The sequence below is a fragment of the Colius striatus genome, chromosome 25 (assembly GCF_028858725.1).
Source record: "Colius striatus isolate bColStr4 chromosome 25, bColStr4.1.hap1, whole genome shotgun sequence".
Lineage (NCBI taxonomy): Eukaryota > Metazoa > Chordata > Aves > Coliiformes > Coliidae > Colius > Colius striatus.
Genome location: NC_084783.1, coordinates 2,786,117 through 2,806,318, shown reverse-complemented (window position 1 = coordinate 2,806,318; position 20,202 = coordinate 2,786,117). Strand labels below are relative to the sequence as shown.

Sequence of the window (20,202 nt, the reverse complement as noted above, 5' to 3'; positions counted from 1 at the left end):
GAGGCTCAGCCCGGCGGGTCCATCTGAAAAGGCTGAACCTCAGAGCTACCAGCCCTGAGAAGCAGCACTGAGCAGGTCCAAGATGAAGGAAAGTGATGGCACACATCCTGCATACATCCCACAGCACAGGCTGATGCCTGTTCCCTGCTTCTCATCCCTTGTCTTAGCCTTGAATTTCATGGGGCTGGGGCCGTGGTGAGGGGATCCTGGGGTTGAACTCAGCTCTGCGGGCGCCCACCCGGCTCCAGCCCAACCAAGACCTGCAAACCCCCAGCAATCCAACAGAGATGATGTTGCACAGGGACTGGAGCCAAAAGCCATTTTCTGTTCTGGACAATGGTTGGGATTGTGTGTTGGAAACCAAACTGGGAGCACCATTGTGGTTCGGCTGGAGCCGGTGCCACGATCGCCGCGTGCCGCTGCCGTACCCGGCGGCGCTGAACAGCTGTGGCAGAGGGACAGGCACCTCCCCAGCCCCGGGGATGTGGCAGAGCCACAGCTCCATCCTGAGCCCCATCCTGCACAAAGGACCCCAGGAAACCCAAGGAGAGAGTTCCCAAGATGGACACCATGCCCTGAAGCATGAGGCTGCCCCAGAGATAAGAACCTTGTGGGGTTCATGATAGCAATAACCTTCCTCAGTAAAGGATTCCAGAGTCTATTCTGATCCTCTTCACTCTCCCAAACATCCCAACACCTCCCACAAGAGATGAGGGACAGCTCTCACCCCAAAACAGGGACCCCAGGAGCCAGAGGGTCGTTCACCAGCAGAGCAAACAGACTCCACGGGGAGAAGGAAACACAGCCACGGGTTTGGTGCAGCTTTGAAATAAAAGGAAAATGGTGGAAGAGCACAAGAAAGAGGAGATGGGATAAAAACCAAAGGGTGAAGCTGCGGGGAGAGGAGAGGGAGAAGAGGAGGCGACTCTCCTCTCCCTATGTGGGACTGATGCCACTCGAGGGACATTTCTGCTCCCAGCAAAAAGCCCAGCAGGATGATTCCCCCCAGCCACAGAGTCCCTCTCCCCTCCCTGCAGCCCTGGCTTTCGGGGGGACAAATCAACTCAGGCTGATCCACGGGAGACAACCACCCCAACGGCAGCAGATCCCATTTCGGGTGACCCCAGGAGGGCAGCAAGGGGCCAACTGCAGCCCCTTGAGAAGCTCCGGTGGGATTTGATGTCCCAATGCTCAGCACCCGGCTGGGTCTGGGGTTGCTCAATCCCCTGGCTCTGCCTTTTCCAGCACAGCAGAGGGAAATTTCAGTGAACACCCCAATGTCAAATCCCAAGAGGGAAAACCTTTGGGAGAGCATCTTCTCACCTCTCCTACCTCCAGCCTCAGCTCAGCAGCACCGTGGCCCTGGCAAGAATTGGGTCAGAGGTTTGTGAAAAGCCCCTTCCCCAGCGGCTCAGGCAGAATTTGCTGGGTCTGGCACATTGTCTTGGTAAAAATAACCCCAAATTTGCAGCAGAAACACACGAGGAAACGTCAGGTTACAAAGAACTGAGGGATGATGGCGTGATGGGAAAGAGGGGGACTCAAGCTGGAAGGCTCCGGTAGAGAAAGAGCTGATATTCCTGGTGTGAAGGGGAGAGAAGCCTGGGAGAGGTTCCCTTCGATTTCAATGCCAAGGGAAAATAACAACTACTCAGCAAACGCTTGTGGACCCTTTTAAAACACCTGATACTTCAAAATAAAGCTCAAATCCAAACATCCAGCCCAGAACCGGGGTCGTTCCACCCTGGACGCAGCCACAACAGCCACTCAGCACGGGCAGAGGATGGAGAGGGCCGGGGCCGAGGCTCCACGGCATTGCTCTACGTCCTAAAGCCGTTTGAGGCTGGAGCAGCAGCCCCAGCTTCCCCCTGCACAACACTCAGCCCCTGTCCCACCATCCCGGGGGGCTCTGCCCCGTGTTTTTCCACTCAATTTCCTCCCCGAGTCGGCAGGAGATAAATCCCCGTGCCGAGGCAGGCGGCCGGAACGGCAGAGCCAGCGGTGCCAAGTTTCATAAGCAGCCCTGATGGAGAAACCAGATAATAATTGGGATTATCGAGCTGGCTGGAAAAGAGCTTCCTCGGCTCCTGACAGCCCTTGGCAGCCGCTCAGGCGGCTCCTGACCAGCAGCACCAGGCCCAGGGTGGTGACGACCCCCACGGGGCTACCAGCAGGACTGGGGTGGCTACCGGGATAGTGCCAGGGAGCAACTGGAGAACATTTATATCTATCTATATCTATATCTATATCTATAAGGGAAATGAAACAAAACAAATCAACCCCCTTTTCTGGCTGCACCACGCCGAGTCGGGCTCACACAAATCAACTCCCTTTTCTGGCTGCACCACGCAGAGGGGGGCCCACACAAAAGACCCAGCCACCACCCTCGCTCTGTACCCCCTTAAATCTCAACACAGCAGCCAGGGACCCCAAATCCCTCCCCAAATTCTGGCTGGGGGTGGGCACTGGTGTCGCCGCCATCCCGACCCCCGCGGCTGCCGCGAGCTCAGCCGCCGAAATAATCCCGTGGCCGTCGGATTTTGTGCAGGGCGTGAGGTCCAGGGGCTTCTTTTCTTCCCCCTCTCTCTCAATGGAAACAGGATTGGAAAAAGGAAGAATTGGGATTTTTTTCCACCGCCCTCTCCCTCCATGAGTTTTCCACAGGGTCAGGTTTGGTTGGTTTGATTTCACTGCGAATATAAACAGGGCTTTTTAAACAAGATCTATTCTTTGTGAAAGGGAAAGAGAGAGATATCAAGGCAGTCTAAATAAAAACCCCAGCAGAAGACAGAGTAAGAAATCCTGCTGGAGGACAGGTAGAAATATCTGTATCCAGGCTGAGTGCACAGAAATATTTGTATTTGCTGTCTAAACACTTTATCTGTTTCCCAGCACATGGGAGAGTTTTGCTCTCCGTGTAATGTTGGAGAAGAAGGGTAAAAAAACCCAAAAATCAACCAATACAAATAATTTCTTGTGAAGAAGGGGAAAAAAATAGCCCTAAAATCCTCCAAAAGTTGGTTGCAGGAACGTCGAGGGAAACAGGAAACATTTGCACTGGAATCGGGCTGAACACCACACGCTAATCAAATAGATGGAGGAGACAATTCAGTCGCTTCAGGAGGAGGAAGAGGTTGAGGGATCGAAGGGGTTTTCTCCCTCTCCAGTCCCCACAAACCCCATCTGGTGATTTACTTGCCTTTTTGGCAAAGCTGGTGGCCCTGGGGAACGGAGCCGGGGGTTGGGGGGGCGGATTCAGGTTTTTGTACCAATGATTGGAAAGGCAAAGTTTAATTCTTGGGGGGATTTCAGGGTTGTGTGTGGGGAAGGAGTTGAAATAAAAGCATGTTCCTGTCTTCAAATTATTAACCAAAGGTAAAAAAAAACCCTGAGAAAAACAGGCACTGAGGGATGGGTTTAAACTCAGCAGCTCCTGGGAAGCTGCGGCGGCACCGGGGGAATCGCAGCCGGGAGGGCCCGATCCTGCCTGGGCGAGGGGCACACAATGCAAAAGCCCCACAAAAGCTAAATGGGTTCTTTTCCTGAAATTCCAGGAGAAGAGGCAAATTGGCAGGTCAGGAAGAGCTGATGTGGTGAGGGAGCTCGTGGCTGTGTGCAGAGGGATCCCACCGGGATGTGGCTGGGCTCCGTGGCCAAGCGTTGCCCGGCCATGGCATCGCTCGCCGCTGCTCTGATGGCTGGGTGTGGGAGAGCAAACGTGGGAGAAGGGGAGAAATGTAAAAGGGAGAGGAAGAAAAGAGGTCTCAATCCCTGTTTCTGTCTCTGCATCCCTCTCCCGCCATTAATGACCTGGAGGAAGACATCAGATGGATCCAAGCAGGGCTGGGGAAGGGCAGAGCGTTGACTGGCTTCACCCCAGGCTGGGAGGTGTCGGTAGCTGTGCTTTGTGGCATTGAAATCACTGCCAGGGATCAATATGGCAGAGCACCATGGGCCCCTCTCACCATCACCTGCCTCACTGGGCAGGCAAGATGGGTATTTTTGGGAGTCTCCAACAAGATGTTATGTGGGTGAGACCTACTGAGGCCAGGCTGGCAGCCCGAGAGGGTCGGGAAAGACACACAAGATGACTCCAAAGCTCCCACCAGTCCAGGCTCGGACTCAAATCCCATATCTCATGTGCCTTTTCACCTCCATCAGCTCCAATAGGCTCCCTCACCTCTTTAGGGTCAGACCCCTCACTCTCCAAGGGCACAAGGGAAGGCAAAGTCATTCCTTGTCCTCATTATTATTCTAGGGAGTCAATTTTCCTCCTTTGTTTTATTCTTCCTCACTGTTGTTGCTTTGACTGCCTCATCCCCCTCTGAAGTTTGGGATCCTCCCACCCACTCTGGTGTGGGGAGACAAAGCCCAGCTTCAATGTGAGCAGGATGATGGGGCAGGGCAGAGGGGGTGCTTCCCAGTCCCTTTGGAGAAGGATCCTTTTTTTAACCCCCCCATCATCACATCTACAGCATCACCCCAGAGCAGCCGCATGAGCCACGTACCCGCGGTGCCAGCCCAGGGAACACACACAGTTCTGGGGGGCAGAGACAGGATTTCACAAATGGAGACCAAACTGTTGCTCCAAATCTCAGGGGAGGGGACCAGGACCCCCCACCTACATCCCCCATCTCCCTCCAGCCAAAGCTCTTGAGCCCCATGGTGAGGGCTCACGTCAACCTCTCACCGAAGGATGGGACAAGGTCAGGAGGAGATGGGTGAAGCAGAGCAGGTTTTGTCCTGCCAAGGGCACAAACATGAAATGATAAGCTTCAAGCATCTATTGCCAGGATGAAAGACGTGCCCTCGAGGTTACCCACGTCCCTGCAGACGGGGCTTGGTGGAGAGGTGTCACACCAGGGAGACATCGGGAACCTGCTCCTGGGCTCTCTGCCGAGCACCAGCACAGCCCCACACCAGAGCCGCCTCAGGAAGGCCCATGGGGTTTTCATTTCTCCCCAGTAATTACAAGGTTTGGGCTCAACACAGAGCTTTTGGCAAAGTCATTCCTCAGTCACCTCTGGGATGAAGCCCCAGGACAGCAGCTCTGCCGCCGAAATACCACCATGAAACCCAGGAAGCCCCAAACTCACAACCAGACCCAATCGCTGCTCGGAGTGATGGTGGGAGGGGGTGTCCAGTGACCCCAGGTCCCCCAGCACACAGCACCCTGCCTTCACCCACCCCACAGCCTCTGCTGCCCACCCCACAGCCTCCTCTCCGGCTCGGCTTTTGAGTAAGGAGCCTCATTAAGAGGTAATTAGCTCTCAAACAATGGGAAGCTATTTAGCAGCCCAGCCACAGCAGCATCAACAAGCAAAGGAGGAAGAGGAGGGAGGAGAAATAAATAAATAACACCACTCTGATCTGCGAGGCATGAGCTGGGATGGAATGGAACGACATGGCACAGCAGGGTGCTGGTCTGACGGGCTCCCTCCCCAGGGCATCGCTCTGGCTGGACAAACCCCAGTGGCCCCACTGGCATTGCCAGCCCGACACAGCTCCCACCCAGCCCAACAGCACAGTGTGTCCAGCAAGGAGGATCCCAAGCAGCGGGGAGGGGGCAAAAGGTTTGCCAGGCCACTGGCAAAGAGTTTGTACCCACATAAACATCCCCTACACACCGGTGAAACACAAGCCTGGGGTGTCCTCGGCTTCAGAGAAAGCGTCAGCAGCGGGTGCCGTGTACCCTTGAGCTCACAGAGGCCGAACTGGGGCTGGGCTTTGCTTTGTGATGATGGAAATGGAGGAAAACAGCTGGGATTTTGGGTGCAGATGGGGTATGAGGGAGAGGGAAAATCATTTCAACTCCTCTTAGGGGCTGAAGGTAACGACATCAAGATCGGCTCCATTAAAGCCAATGAAGCAGGGCAAGATCTCTGCCCCGAGCGGGGGAGAAACGCCCAGGATAAAAACACCCAAGCCTGTAAAAATCATGATTAATATCTGCCACAAAAGCAGCGAAAATGTTCACCATCAGGAACAAGCAGCTATTTAAAGAACAATTGCTGCAATTTTACAGGCAACCCGACAGCTGAACCCTGTCGAATGTGGAGCAGGTCCAGACACCAGCGACCGTCGGGACGGACGTGCGGACGCAGACGGACAGGCCGGGGTAGGCCCGAAGGCCCAGAGCTGGGTTTAGAGACGTGTAAAAAACAAACCTATTGCTATCCCTCAGGTAAGGCATCACCTATGTGTGTGCAACATAGGCATGGCTACAGGTACGTGCCCCTTGCCAGGCACGGAGGTGTGCCAGGGCGGTGTAGGAGTGCGTGGGCATGTCTGGTTTTGCCACCTATATCACTCATGTGTGTGTGTAAAGAGCACACACGGATGTATCCACACACACAGCAGATTAAAAGAGAGTACTTTTAAAGCTTCCCAGGGGTAAATGAAGGCATTTCTCTCTCCTTCACCCCCTCTGCATCCTCCCCTTTGTGCCTCCTCAGCCCGGGCCTGGCCGCGGGACGCCGGGGAGTAGCCGACCCCAGCCCGTCCTCGCATTAAGATGCGGCGCGTGGTCGGCATTTGGCTACCAAATGTGCGACCAGCGGGGAATGTAATTGCGGTTCCCTCGAAAGGGACAGGCAGAGAGCGACAAGAGACGGGCAGAGAGAGAGGAAAAAAACCTTGTCAGAGACGCTGGACCTGTTTGTATCTGCTCTCCATTAACCGCGCTCACCGCAGCCCTGGGCTGGTGAAGAATAGCTAACGCGGCTTAACGGGCTGGAAAAGAGGGGTGGGAAGGGCTGCAAATGATCGCGGCACAAAGGGAGAACGAAAGGGAGGGAAACTAAAAGAGCAGCAAATGTGTTGGATCCAGGACGTGGCTGAGCACCAGCTCACCCAACCACCCCGACACCCTGAGCGCGCTGTGGGGACTCGGCCTGACCCTGACCCAGGAGCCACCCGAGTGCCAGGGTGGGAATTCATGTTAAACATCACCCTGAGGGGTGAACGGGGTTTGTCTCTGGCACAGGCTGGTGCAGACCCCGGTGTTATGTATACAGGAGTGGGATGAGGGGCACACAGGGGTTGGGAGCTGATCCCAAAGGTCCCAGTTCAGGCAGCTGTGGATAGAAGTAGGACACGGAGGTTTTGGGAACCAGCCCCATGGCAAGGCTGGCACCAGCATGGAGGCACAGGTGGGTGCATCCATTGCTGTGACCCACGCCGAGCCACCCCTCTGCAGCACCAAAATTCCCCTAGAAAAAAACAAATGTGAATTGTCTCTGCTCCCTGGAAGAGGGAACAGCACAGGCAGGCTGCCATCATCCTGGCCACAACCCCTCGTGACCCACCAACGGGCTTCACCGCAGCTCTCCTCACCCCAGCTCCCGGGACAAAGCACCAGGGCTGCGGCTCTGGGGGACGGCAACGTGGGAGAAAAACGGGGACAAAAGCCGACGGGTTGAGGACCAGGATCCAGATCCCTCCCCAGACGTGCCCCCATCACCCCAACCCCTTGTCTGCTCAAAGGACACACAAAAGAACCTCTCAAAGTCCCGCTCTGCCGTCACCACTGTCCCTGAGCATCACCTGAGCTCCCGCCAGCCCCAAGAAATCCTTCCACGAGGAACCATTTCTCCAGCTTCCCGATGCCAGGCTTGGGGAGGGCAGAGGAGCAGAATAGAAATCCCAGCTGTGCTCACAAAGCCAAAAAAATAAATATATAAACCAGAAGAATCAGAAAATAAGCCTCCCAGGGCAGAGAAATGACCTCACAGTTAAATATAGGCCACGGGTAAAATCTAGACCATTTACAGCATTTGTATCTGTATGGTAAACAGAGAGAGGGGAAAAATACCAAATACTTTGCACATTTCCCCCCTCTGTAGCTACAGAAACACACGGCAGTGGAGATGGGAATTGCATTTGGCTGCAGGAACGCTCTCGCTCTGGAATTACTGTCACCTGCCCATGACACAGCTGCAGGTAGAGCAGGGGACGAAAACAAATCAGAAATCCTCCATCCACCCTCGGCCTTCCAGAGGTTTCCAGTCGCAGCCTCAAGGCCCCAGGTCAGGGGGGTCCCGGGAGTGGGGATGCTCCGAGGATGGGTCGCTCCTTCCCGCAGATCTTTTCCCCTCTGTAGTGTGGGGATTTCTCAGACCTCATGTTTTCTGCTGTACGTTGTGCTGGAGAACAGCCGAGAGACCCTCATCCTAAATCCTGCTGCAGCGTGGGGTTGGTGTGAGGGAAGGGGGTTGAAGCTGGAGACCCCAACCCGCCCAGGCAATGCCAGCACGCCAGCAGATGCTCTGTGACCCCTGACCTGACATGTTGAACCTCTCATCGGGTCCCAAAGCTACAAATCCACCCAAGAAGCCTACGGCAAGCGGCTCCTGCGCCGGGAAACACCGCGGAGGGAAGAGCCTTGCCCCGGCCAGAGCCCTGCCCGAGGTGTCAGACCCAGCAAGAGCCCTCCTGAGTTCTTGTGTCCCACAGTCCCAACCACGGGCACATGGCTCTGGACATGCAGCACCTTCACCCACAGCCAACCCCATCCCTGCTGCTGTCCAGACACGGCCAACACATCCCAGACACGGGGAGCTACAACAGCCAGAGCGCGTCTGTACGTGCTATGGAGCAGAGATCCACCGTTAGACCTGGGGACCCAAACAGCATCTTCTTATCTATAAAGACACGTTCTTCCTCCTTTGGCTATTTCCAGGCTAACCCAGGAGTTCCAGCCAGCAAAGCCCACGTTCCCTTCTCCAAACACACGCTCACAAAAATCATTTTCCTTTTAAAACACAAGCCCGTAAAATCCCCAGCGAGTGGCTTAAATATCTCCCCAGAACAGGCAAATTGCAGCATCCCGAGGTACCACTTATTTTTCATTTAGACCCAATTATGAAATATAGAATTATTCTAATCTGGGCAAATCGTATCGACCAGGAGATTTATTACTGTCTGTTTATAAAATATAGATTGCAATAGAAACCTTGAAGCTAAATATTTATCGCCAGATCAAGCCCGTGGCTTCGAACAAGCTCTGGACATTTTAACCTTGGGGTTGGGTATTTTTTTTTCCCTTAATATTAAAAATAAAATCCTTTTTGATTCCCTTCTTATTAAATGAGGTGGTAAAGGGGGAGGGGGGGAAAGAGAAGGAAAAAGGGACCAGAAGAAGAATATCCACGTTGTTCTTCGCTTTAAGGACATAGTCTTCTAGCAACTCCGCAGACAGACAAAATAAACCCCACCACCGGCTGGGTTCAGAAAAGAAACAAGCAGAAAACTCAAGGGCAATTTCTAGGTTTGCAAGGGGCTAATAAAGTGTCTGGAATGGCTGAGGGCGGGAAGGAGCCGAGCGTGGCAGCGCCCAACACACCGGGCGCACCCGCGGCAGGGAATGTGGGTCACAGCCCCAGCCCCGGCGCTGCGGCTCTGCCTGCTCCAACCCACCAGCCATTGTCTGCTCTGTCCTCCCAGCCCTTCGCCCCGCTTTACATTCCACCCCCCAGCCCGAAAATATGAGCAGGTAACGAAGAAATAAAAGATGGAGCTGGAATAACGAGGCATCAGCTATTTTAGGGGATCGATTCCCCGTCGCCTTCGCCGCGGCGCCCATCCCGGCACATACACGGGGCTGAGCTGAAGCCATCGTTGATGCCAGGTCCTGGGACACCCATGAGCCACTTTTGGTTATCAGCAGCATGACAAGGACCTTTGGGTGCTAAATGTCAGCGCACCACCATCCCTGATCCACTCAGCGATGCCGCCGCGGTCCCAGCAGCCGGGATGCCGGAGTTTGATGGGGTTGGGAAGAGATTGGGGGCAGGGGGGGATGTGTTCCTCACATCTTTGGCATTTGGGAGAACAAAAGGAAAGAGTCCAAAGTGTGGGAGCTGGGGAGGGCCAGGAACTGTAACCAAAAACTTTTGCAATGGGTAAAAAAAAAAAACAGAAGAAGAAGGAGAAAAATAAATCCCTGCCTCTTACAATCCCCCACAAAAATGTGAGGGAGATAATAAAATCCATATGCACCGCAGGCAGCCCACGGCAAAGGCACCACCGAGCACAAAGGGTCGGGTTTGCCCCCATTCTGGGGTGAGGGCACGATGCTGGGGTGATGCTGCCCCATCAGCCATCGGCCTCCGAGCCGGTGAGGGCCTGACTCGGCCCGGCACACACACCCCGGCGGCTGCGGCGCACCAACGCCGCCGGGAAGTTTAACCAACGGTGACGGTGTCACCGGGACGCTGGTGGCACTGAGAGTCCCCTCCCAGCTCACCCACTGCAAGAGGGGAAAAGCCACCAGCGCCAAAGGAGCCACGGCAGCGGCGGCCACAGCTCCTGCCGGCTCTGTGGTGGCCAAAGCTCCGGTCAGGGGGGCTGAGGGTCAGGCCACACACCGGCGGGGACAACGGGGGACAAAGGGCCAGCGCAGTTACCCAGAGGAGGGGACACCCCAAAGCTGAGGGCAGCAGGCACAGCTGCACCCGGCACAGAAGCAATGGAGAGCATCAAACCTGGGCCCGCTGCTTGGCTCGGCGAGGGGCTGCCAGGGCCAGCTCAACTTCCATTCATCAGGGAGAAAAAAAACGTGGCTTTGGTGACGGCTTTTTGCTCTTTTTAGTCTTTTCCAAGAGTCCCCAGAAACAGGCCCATCCAACCCTCCCCCCGCCGTGGTTTGGGACCCAGGGGAGGAGGAATTGGGGGAGTCCCGGTGGTGAAGCCACCTGAGCCAGGCACAGAATTCCTCCAAAGTCTCCAAAAGCTTTTTTTTATTGGGTTCCTCAAAAATCCCAAACAAAGAAACGCACCAGAAACGAAACTCTGAGCTGGAGGAAGAAGAAAAAACACCCCAAAAAACAACCAGCGAAAAATAAATGGTTGGAGGGGAGGAGAAAAAAAACACCGAAAAGAAAGAACAAAATCACATTAAAACGTCGAAATTCAAAGACAGGGCAAAGAAATCAACCCCAGGCCAGCAGCGATCCCTCTGCCAAGGGGAAAACGAAGTGGTGGCGGCGGTGCAGGGTCCCCCCGGCCCCCCACACCGCCCGCACCCCCCGGGCCCCCGCACCCGGCCCCAACCGCCCCGTTTGCTCGTTCCCCTCCCCAAAAAAATCGTGATTTTTGTCAATCCTCCCGCGGCCGCCGCTTTTTGTCGGATTTCGGGCTTTTTTCGCGTGATTTTCGCCACCCCCCGGGGAGAGGGAGCGGGGATCGGGGGGGCTTGAAGGGAGGAGGAACTTGAACTTCCCCGAAGTTGGGCGCAGAGGGGTTTGGGGGGTGGGGAACGGAGCCGCAGCCTCCGCCGCACCGCGCCCCCCGCCCCGAGCGCCGGCCGCCGCCTCCCGGGGACCGCGACCCGCCCGCCGCTGATGCTCCCGGGGCGGCCGCACCCCCGGGGACTGACCCACCCCCAACCCACCCCCCGCACACACACACACCCCCGGGAGCGGCTCCCCCAGCAGCCTCCGGTGAACTTTGCGGGGCAGCCGCAGGAGGAACCGGCGGGGAAGCCCTCGCTGAGCCCCCTCGGGGCCGTTTACCGGAGCGAACCGGGGGCCGGAGGGGGATCGGAACCGCGAGGGTGGGTGGTCGGCGGCCGCCTGTCAGCGGGAGGCTGCGGGCTCCCGGGGGAGTGCGGATAGAAGACTAGAAACTTGTGTCGCCGCTGCACCGCGGCCCCCGCCGCCCCCGGGCCCGGTCCCCGCCGCCCCCGGCCTCACCTGGGGTTGCTCCGGTTCCAGTAGACAGCGTACCGATCCGAGATAACTTTCCCGGTCTCGTCGGTCCAGACGCAGACACCGACGAGCGCGGCGAGCAGCGCGGCCGCCTCCCAGCGCACCATCGTCCCGGCCAGCGGCGGGCGCGGCTCCGGCCGCTTCAGGGGGCGGCGGGGCGGCGGCGGCGGCGGGCGGCGGAGCCCTGGGGCCGGCCGGGGGCGGCGGGCGGGCGGCGGGCGGCGGCGGGCGGGCGGCCAGCCCTCACCATCGCCCGCGGCCCCGGGCGCCGTCAGCGGGGAAAGTTGGGGGCGGCCGCGGTGCGGCGGCGCCGGGGCAGCCGCATCCCGCCGCGCCTGGGGCGGCGGGGACCGACCGGTTCCCGCGGCGTCCCCGGGATCGCCCCGGCAGCGGGAACCTCCCCCCCGCCCACCTCCCTCTCCCCACCGCCGAACTTCGGCCAAGTTCCTCCTAGGGCGCCGCCGCCTTCCTCCTCCTCCCGGTACCGATCGCCCGGTGCTGTTCCCCCTCACCTGCGGTTAAAGGGAACGGGAGGGTAACGGGGCTCAGCCCCAAGACCCTCCCCTCCCTTCCCCCGCACCCCCTCGGGCTTCCTCCGCTCCGGAGATTACCGGAGAGACAAAGGCCGTGTCGGGGAGGCCGCTGCTCCCTCAGTGCCGCCGCGCCATGCTGCGCCCGCCGCCCGCGCCCCCCGCCCGCCGCGCCGCCCCGCCCGGCCCCGCCCCGGCCCCGGCCCCGCCCCGGCGCCCCCCGCCCCCCCCGGCCCGGCCCCGCCCCCCGCCCGGCCCCGCTCGCGCCGCCGCCGACACGTTGTTGCCACCGGCGGCCGCCGCCGCGCGCGCCCGGGCCCGAGCCCAGGGCGGGGCCCCGCCGGTGCCGGGGGGGGGCGGCGGGAGGGGACACTGCGGTGCGGGGGGGGCGGCTGCAAAGCGGGGAGTGCGGGGTCACACCGGCAGTGGCGCGGGTGGGGACCGGGGGAAGGAGCGGTCACAGAGGGCTGGGAGGGGGCGCACGGGCAGGATTGGGGGGCTCTTTGGAGGGGGGGGTTACACCAGCAGGGGTGGAGGGGCCTTTGGAAAAGGGGGAGGGGGGTCATATTAGGGGGTCCCTTTAGAGAGGGGGGTCACAGTGGCAGGACTGTGGGGGTCCCTTTGCAAAGGGGGTGTCACACCAGCAGAGACTGGGAGGCCTTGGAAAAGGGGGTCCCTAGAGAGAGGGGGGGGGTCCCTTTGCAAAGGGGGAGTTGTCACATCATCAGAGACTGGGAGGTGGGGGGGTCCCTTTGGGGAGGGGGTCACACCAGAAGAGGCTGGGGGGAGGCCTTTGGGAAAGGGGGGGTCCCTTTAGAGAGGGGGGTCACACTGGCAGGACTGGGGGGGGTCCCTCTGCAAAGGGGGTGTCACACCAGCAGAGACTGGGAGGCCTTGGAAAGGGGGGTCCCAAGAGAGAGGGGGGGGGTCCCTTTGCAAAGGGGGAGTTGTCACATCATCAGAGACTGGGAGGTGGGGGGGTCCCTTTGGGGAGGGGTCACACCAGAAGAGGCTGCGGGGAGGCCTTTGGGAAAGGGGGGGGTCCCTTTAGAGAGGGGGGTCACACTGGCAGGACTAGGGGGGGTCCCTTTGCAAAGCGGGGAGGGGTCACACCAGCAGAGACTGGGAGGTCTTTGGAAAAAGGGGGGGTCCCTCTGGAGAGGGGTCACAGCACAAGAGGCTGGGGGGAGGCCTTTGGAAAAGGGGGGTTCACACCGGCAGAGGCTGAGGGGTCTCTGTAAAGCACGAGTCATGCTGCAGGACTTGGGGGGGCTTTTGATAATGGGGGGGTTGCACCAACAGGCTGAGAGCCCTTTGGAAGGGGCAGAGGGGAGGTTCTGCCTTGTGGGATGCAGCACGTGAGGAGGGAGGGTCCCTTGAGGAAGGGAAAGGCTGGTGGGGGGTGTTGGGGTACCCAGGAGGGTGGACTCACATCAGAGAGGCCAGGGCTTCATCCTGCACCCCACAGGCAGCCAGGCCAGGCACCAAGGGCAGAGCCAGGACAGACAGACAGACACAGACACCCCACGCTGGGCCAGGCCAGAGCCCCCCCCATGCCCCCACATGCATTTACATCAGTTCACCTCCCATCCACGGATCAAATGAAACAGCCATTTGCATGAACCCATCCCCTGCCTCTGCTGGGCTCTGGGAAAACGCTGATGTGAAGAACACGGCTCAGGGGGCACCTCGGGCACAGCCCCCCCGTGCTGCCCATCCCCTGCCTCCCAGCCACAGCCCTCACCCCACAGCAGGGCACTGGCCTGGCCAGGGGGCTGTGCCCGGCCCTGGGGGAGGACACAGCTCAACCAGACACCTGCGAGAAGCCGATGGGATTGTTGGTTGTGGGGGTGCTGGAGCAAGGAGCAAGGACACCCCTGTGGGGCTGCCCCAAAGGCAGGAGCCTCTCTGCTCCCAGACCCCCCAAGGCCAGAGAACTTTCTGTGTGAACCACTGCTGCTGGCAAAGGCTGAGTGAGCACAGGCAGGCTCTGTGCCCTCCCCCCCAGAGACCCTGGCAAGTCCCCTCCTGAGAGTTTGGGCCACCACATCACCCCCCATGAGCTCCTCAGAGCCAGAGCCAACACCCCCTGAGGTGCCTCCAGCTGCAAACCCACATCCTTTGGCTTCACAACAGCAACAAGGTGCCCACGACTATCAGCAGGAGCAGCTGAGGCACTTCCACAAATCCCACTCAGTGCCTTTTTGTGCTCCAGCATCTAAATAACAGCATCAAGCTGCCTCCACCTAATGTGCTTTTAGTTTGGGGGCTTTTGTTAGCTTGCAGAAGGGAGACAGAGGTCTGTTGTAAAACACCTCCAGCGCTGCATGTAGATAGGTGGGAGATAAATAAAAGATGGATTGTCATTATTTATTTAGCAAATCTATTTGGGGAAAAAATATAAACCCCTCAATGAACTGTGGGGCTTTGCAGCCCTTCCCCATCCCCCCTCCCCACAAACCCCCCTCCTCCCCTCCCCTCCCCTCCACCCAAAAGTAAAACAAATAAAGGCAGAATTAGTTGTGAGTGAGGCTGCTGGGGCGTCCTCCCACGCAGCCAACTCCTCATCCTCCACCATCAAGGTTATACATCTCTTTAGCTGACTCCCATCAAGAGATTTCTCTATCAAGCCACCGACAACCAATCTTTCTCCCTGTCAGTGGGAAGCTATCATAAAGCTGTCCACTTGTCCATCAACTTTATTTGTTTTCATTTATCAAGCCAAGCTGCTAAAAGCCTTTCTAGGGACAGTGGTGGTCCCCTCCTCAGCATGTGGCTGTGGCCAGAGTGGGGGGACAGCAAAGGGAGCCCTGGCAGAACCCTTGGAGGAGACCTTCAGGGTGACCTTTGAGGTTGGCAAAAGGCAGAGCTGATGCCACCCACCACGGGGATGTTTCAGGATTTGAAGCCCCTGAAGCTGCACCATCAGGAGAAAGCTGCAGCTGATGGATAAACTTCTCCTGGATGCTGAGAGAAGCTTTTCTGGGGAGGGTTTGGCTGGGAGAGGTGAACCTTGACCCAGCACATCCACAATGGTGTTCAGGCACGTTGTGACTGCGTCTGGTTTGCTCACAGCGAGGGTTGTGCTGGGACAGAGCCACTCTGAGGGCTTCAGCTACCCTCAAAGACCCCCATGAGATGAAACCTGGATAAGCTCCCTAACAACAGACACAGCCCTTGGGACCCCCTGTTTTCCCCTGGCTCCTCCAAGCTGAGCCCCTGCAAGCTGCTGAGCCCACGCTGGGTTTGGGCTACCAGCTGGACACTGGGCCAGCAGCTGGCAGGGAGCTGCCAGCCCTCTGTGCCAGGCTCCACGTCCCTTCTCCCAGCCTCTGAGCACTCAGCCTTGTGAAAGGAAAGGTCACTGGAATATTTTAACACCAGGTTTTTAGAAACCCACTTGTCTTCCTCCCAAGCTTTCTCTCTTTTTTTGGGGGAAATAGCTAAATAAATCTGGCTGAAATTTCAGCAAAAGATGCCTCAACTGGGAAATTCAGCCCAAAGAGTGAAGTCAGCAGCAGCTAAAGCACCAGGTATTGGAGAGCAGGCTCTACTCCAGCCCTGCCTCAAGCCCCTCGGGCAAGGCTTGCAGAGCCTTTTATCAGACCAACTGATAGAGCTGGAGAAAGCAGATAAGCTTCTGAGCATGTCAGCCCTTCCCCAGGTCCCTGCTCCAGGGAACCTGCAGGGCTCGGTGTTCCTGCCCATGGGGGGCACAGAGACCCCCTTGCAGAGTGAGGAGCCCTCCTGCCCCACAGCACCCCACTGCCAGGCAGAGCTCAGAGCTGCCCAGATGCTGCTGAGGGTCTCCAAAGGGCTTTGAGCCAGGATCTGGCCCCTGTGGAGGGGAATACCTTGAAGTAATCATTACTAAATTAATCAAGCTTCACCATATCCCTCCAGACTAATCAACCCTGGAGGTATGTTGTGGGTTGAGAAACTGAATCAAAAGCCCATCTCCCTGCCTTTGGGGGTGGTCAGCTGTGGTTCCAGGTGCCACCTCCCAACCAGGCACTTGCCAGCTGCTGAGTCTGTGGCTGTGTGCAGAGGCCATGGCAAGGGCTGGGCAGAGCTGGAGAGCCACAGAAACCCTGGATGCTGGGGCTGGAAGGGCCCTGCAGAGCTGCTCCAGCCCCAGCCCCTGCTCAAGCAGCTTCCCCTGGCTCAGGGAAGCATTAATAAGATCCCCCCTCAGCCTTCTCCTCTCCAGGCTGAAGAGTCCCAGGTCCTGCAGCCTTTCCAGAGTCCTTCTGCCTCCCCATGAGCTCTGCTCAGCTTTCCTCTGCCCACACAGGCAGCAAGCCCAGCTCATCCCAGCTCAGCCCATGTTCCACTGGGGCTGCATCACTGGAAAACTGGGGAGAACACAAGGAAACAGCCCAGTTAATCCCCAGAGGGTGTTTGCTTCCCAGTTTGGTCCCAGCTCAGTTCCAACACGTCTCTGCCCGGCTCAGAGCCCGGCACCAGCTTTGCATATAACGACTTTTTCTTCCCCTCTTCTCAGTAACTGGAAGGAGAACTTTCCCTCTGCTTTTCCCTGCCTTCTTTCTACCAGCACCACGTTGTTTTTCTTACCAAACAAAAACAACTATTTGCCTTAATTACCACAAAGCCTCATATTTCCAGCCCTTAGCTGCTCCAGGGGGGTGAGGCTGGTTGCAGGGAGGTATAATTTACACTCCTCTACTTTGGCTTTAATTGTATCAGCCTAGAAATTATGGAAAATATTTGCTACTGCAAGAAGAAAAGGACAAAAAAAAAACCCCAAAACCTTCCCACTTAAAAGGTGAGGAGTTGCAGCAGGATTGCCTGGGAAGAGCCAGCGTGGAGGCTGCTGCCTCCTTCCCAAGGCTGGTTATAATTTAGCTGCAACAGGAAAAAAAGGGGCCCAGGAGGGTCCCTTGGAGCCTTCTGAGCCTCAACACAAACCCTTGTGCAGACTCAGGGTCTGAGTGTGGGGGGATCCAGGCCGGCAGCAGGGACCATCTGTGTGCTCTGGTTGTGTGGCACTGATGGCAGAGAGCCCAGGGGGCAGCCCCTGGCACCCACCAGCACCAACCCCTCAAAAGCTGGGCAGGGGGCAGCCAAGGGAGGGGGGAGTTTGCTGTTTAGTGAGTTTGCTGCTTAAGTAAAGCCACGTGTGAGAAATTAAGGGCTAATTTACAGCTGGTCCTGGGCAGCCAGTGGCAACAGAGGGGGGAGGATGCAAAGGGGAGAAGAGACAAATCCATTAAGTGACCCCAAATGTCAAAAACCCCAAAGTAATGAAGAGCCACGAGTGCATTACTGCTGCCTCATTAGCAGCTGCTGTCAGCTTGGGCTTCTCTGCTCCCCCTGAGCTGCACCAGCGCTGCTGGCACAGCTCCTGCCCCTGGGCAGTGCAGGGCACACAGGGCAAGGGCTGCTCCTCCCAGCCAGGAGGGACGGGCTGCCCCTGGGCAGGAGGTGGGCAGTGGCACAGCCAGCTGCCAGGCAGGGCTCCTCCAGCCCCTAGTGTGGCTGGAGCCAAGGGCTGTGATGCCAGGCTGGGAGCCAGGCTGGGTTCTGCCCCAGACCCAGGTTGGAGGGAGCTTGGACAGGGATGCTGAGCTTTGCTCACTTCACCTCCATCTGTCAGGCAGTGGGGCAGCCTTGGATCAGCCTCTCAGCCCAGAAATCATCCCAGCAGGAGCTGAGAGCTGAGCTGGGGCTGTTCAGCTGTGGCCAGGCACAGAAGCCCTGAATGGTGGGGGCTAGAAGGGCCCTGCAGAGCTGCTCCAGCCCCTGCTCAAGCAGCTTCCCCTGGCTCAGGGGGCACAGGGACGTGTCCAGCTGGGGTTGGAAACCTCCTGAGAAGGAGCCTCCACACCCTCCCTGGGCAGCCTGGGCCAGGGCTCCCTCACCTCAGCACCAAAGGACTTGCTCCTCCTGTGCCAGGGGCACTGCCTGTGTGCCAGCCTGTGCCTGGTACCCCTTGTCCTGCCACTGGCCACCACACACCAAACAAACACTGGCCCCAGCCTCTCAACATCCACCCTTTAACTACTTGCAAGTCTTGCTGAGATCCCCCTGAGCTCAGGCTTTTCTTCTCCAGTTGAACAGCCCCAGGGCTGCAGCCTTTCCTCCTCACACACATGTTCCAGCCCCTCAGCATCTTGCTGTCCCTGCACTGGCCTCTCTCCAGCAGTTCCCTGTCTCTCTGCAACTGGGGAGCCCAGAACTGGCCACAGGACTCCAGATGAGGCCTCCCCAGGGCAGAGCAGAGGGGGAGCTGAACCTCCCTCGACCTGCTGCCCACACTCTCCTTGATGGTGCTGGGCTGTGCCCAGGGGCACCCGTCACTGGGTTGAGTTGCCCCTCCTTGGGGAGAGGTGACCCCAAGCTGATGAGGCTGCTGGTGGGACACCATCCCCATGGCACAGCTCAAGCAGACAGCTTCAATCAGCCAGGAGAGGCCTCTGGGCCCCTTTCCCCCAGGCTCCTTGAGCCCCTGCTTATTTAGGAACCCCCTTCCAAATACATGGTGATGCAATGAACACCCAAACCCAGCCCTGAGCCCAGAGCTCCTGTGTGGACCCCCTGGGAGCCCAGCTGCTGTGTCCCCTCCATTGGGAAAGGTGAGACAACCCCAAACCACAGAAACACAGAGGAGGGAAACATCCAAAGCTCTCCCTCAGCCTCCCCTTCACAAGGACACGCTTTGCCCGGGGCCGTGCTGGGCACACACCTTTCCCCAGCAGCACCAGGCACGTTTTGCTGCCTCATCCAATGCTTGTTAAAACACCCAGCCCTGAAATCCAGCTGCAGATAAAGCCTTTCCCAGGCTTGCTGAGCCATCCCACGCCAGCTTGGGTGAGGTGGTTTCCCTGCTCTCAGGGAGGACAGTGGCTGTTTGTGCCCTGTTGTGACCCCCTGTGAGCATCTGCACACCCCTGCCAGCAGCCATCCCCAAAGCAATTTGCAAACGAATTAAACCACAGCCCCTTCGTGGAGAGGGGTGGGAAAGGAGGCAGAATGTCACCTGGATACTAATGCACCTCTAAAACCTGCCCAGTGAAAAGCACCCTCCTGCAGCATGGGAAACTGAGGCACGGGGAGATGTCTGCCAAGGTCAGACAAAGGTGAACCTGGAAGGATGAGGCAGCAGAGCCTGGGAGCCCCAACTTGCAGCCCTGCCCAGCTCAGACCAGGCACAAGCTCCCTTTGCAGGGCAGCAGCAGCATCCTCCTGGCACTGCCCAGGGTGGTAGCTGTCCCCTGGAGCTCTGTCCCCTCCTTCCCACTGCCACCTCTGCCATCCTGTCAGCAGCACTGGGGGAGCTTAGATTTTGCAGCAAGGCTCATCTGCTCTTGCCAGCAGCCCAGGAAGGTGGGAGAGCTGGTTGAGGCAGGTGGGTCTGTGCTCTCCTCTGCCTCCAGCGATCTCCTTTGGGTGCCAAAGCTCAGACTCTCCTCACCAAGGGCAGGTGGGTTTGCTCATGAATTCAGCCCATGAAGAGGGCTGGGGCAGCTGCCTCTGGGACAAAGCCCACGCTCAGGACAAACCTCATCCTGGTTGGGCAAGTGGGGGGACTGGGGCTGCAGGTGAGGACAGGGGATGGTCAGGCTGAGACCTTGCTTCTAATAAGGGTTTGGTTAAGTCTCCAGAGGAGCTAAGCCAAGCTTACTGAAAGCCCCAAAGTGGCTAAATGCAGCAAAAGCAACAGCTCTTGGTGGAAAGCCTCCAGCTCCCCACGTGTGCCCTGGCAACGAAGCTCCCTCCTGCCTCTACCTGGAGGCACTGGCTGCAGCCCCTGGGCTTGGCAGGGGCCAGACCCATACTGAGGAACAGCTTGAGTGGCTCATCCCTGCAGGGGGGATGGCTGCACCCCGTCAGAGCAATGCCCCAGCCTCAGGAGCTGCTGCATGTCCTGGGGGCTGTGAGCCAGGGAAGGTCCCAGCACGGGCACGGATGGAGCTGCTGGCTCTGGCACTGCCCATGGCTCT

At 58.1% G+C, this 20,202-nt stretch overlaps 1 protein-coding gene across 1 annotated transcript in view; it reads right to left on the bottom strand.

The window, feature by feature from the left end:
- EFNA2 (ephrin A2) overlaps positions 1–11,848 on the bottom strand; it is a 50,835-nt gene extending 38,987 nt beyond the window's left edge. The window contains exon 1 of the mRNA XM_062015133.1: positions 11,694–11,848. Within this exon, the coding sequence (XP_061871117.1) occupies positions 11,694–11,815 (122 nt within the window). The 5' untranslated portion in view covers positions 11,816–11,848. The remainder of the gene's footprint in view (positions 1–11,693) is intronic.
- Positions 11,849–20,202: the final 8,354 nt, after the last annotated feature.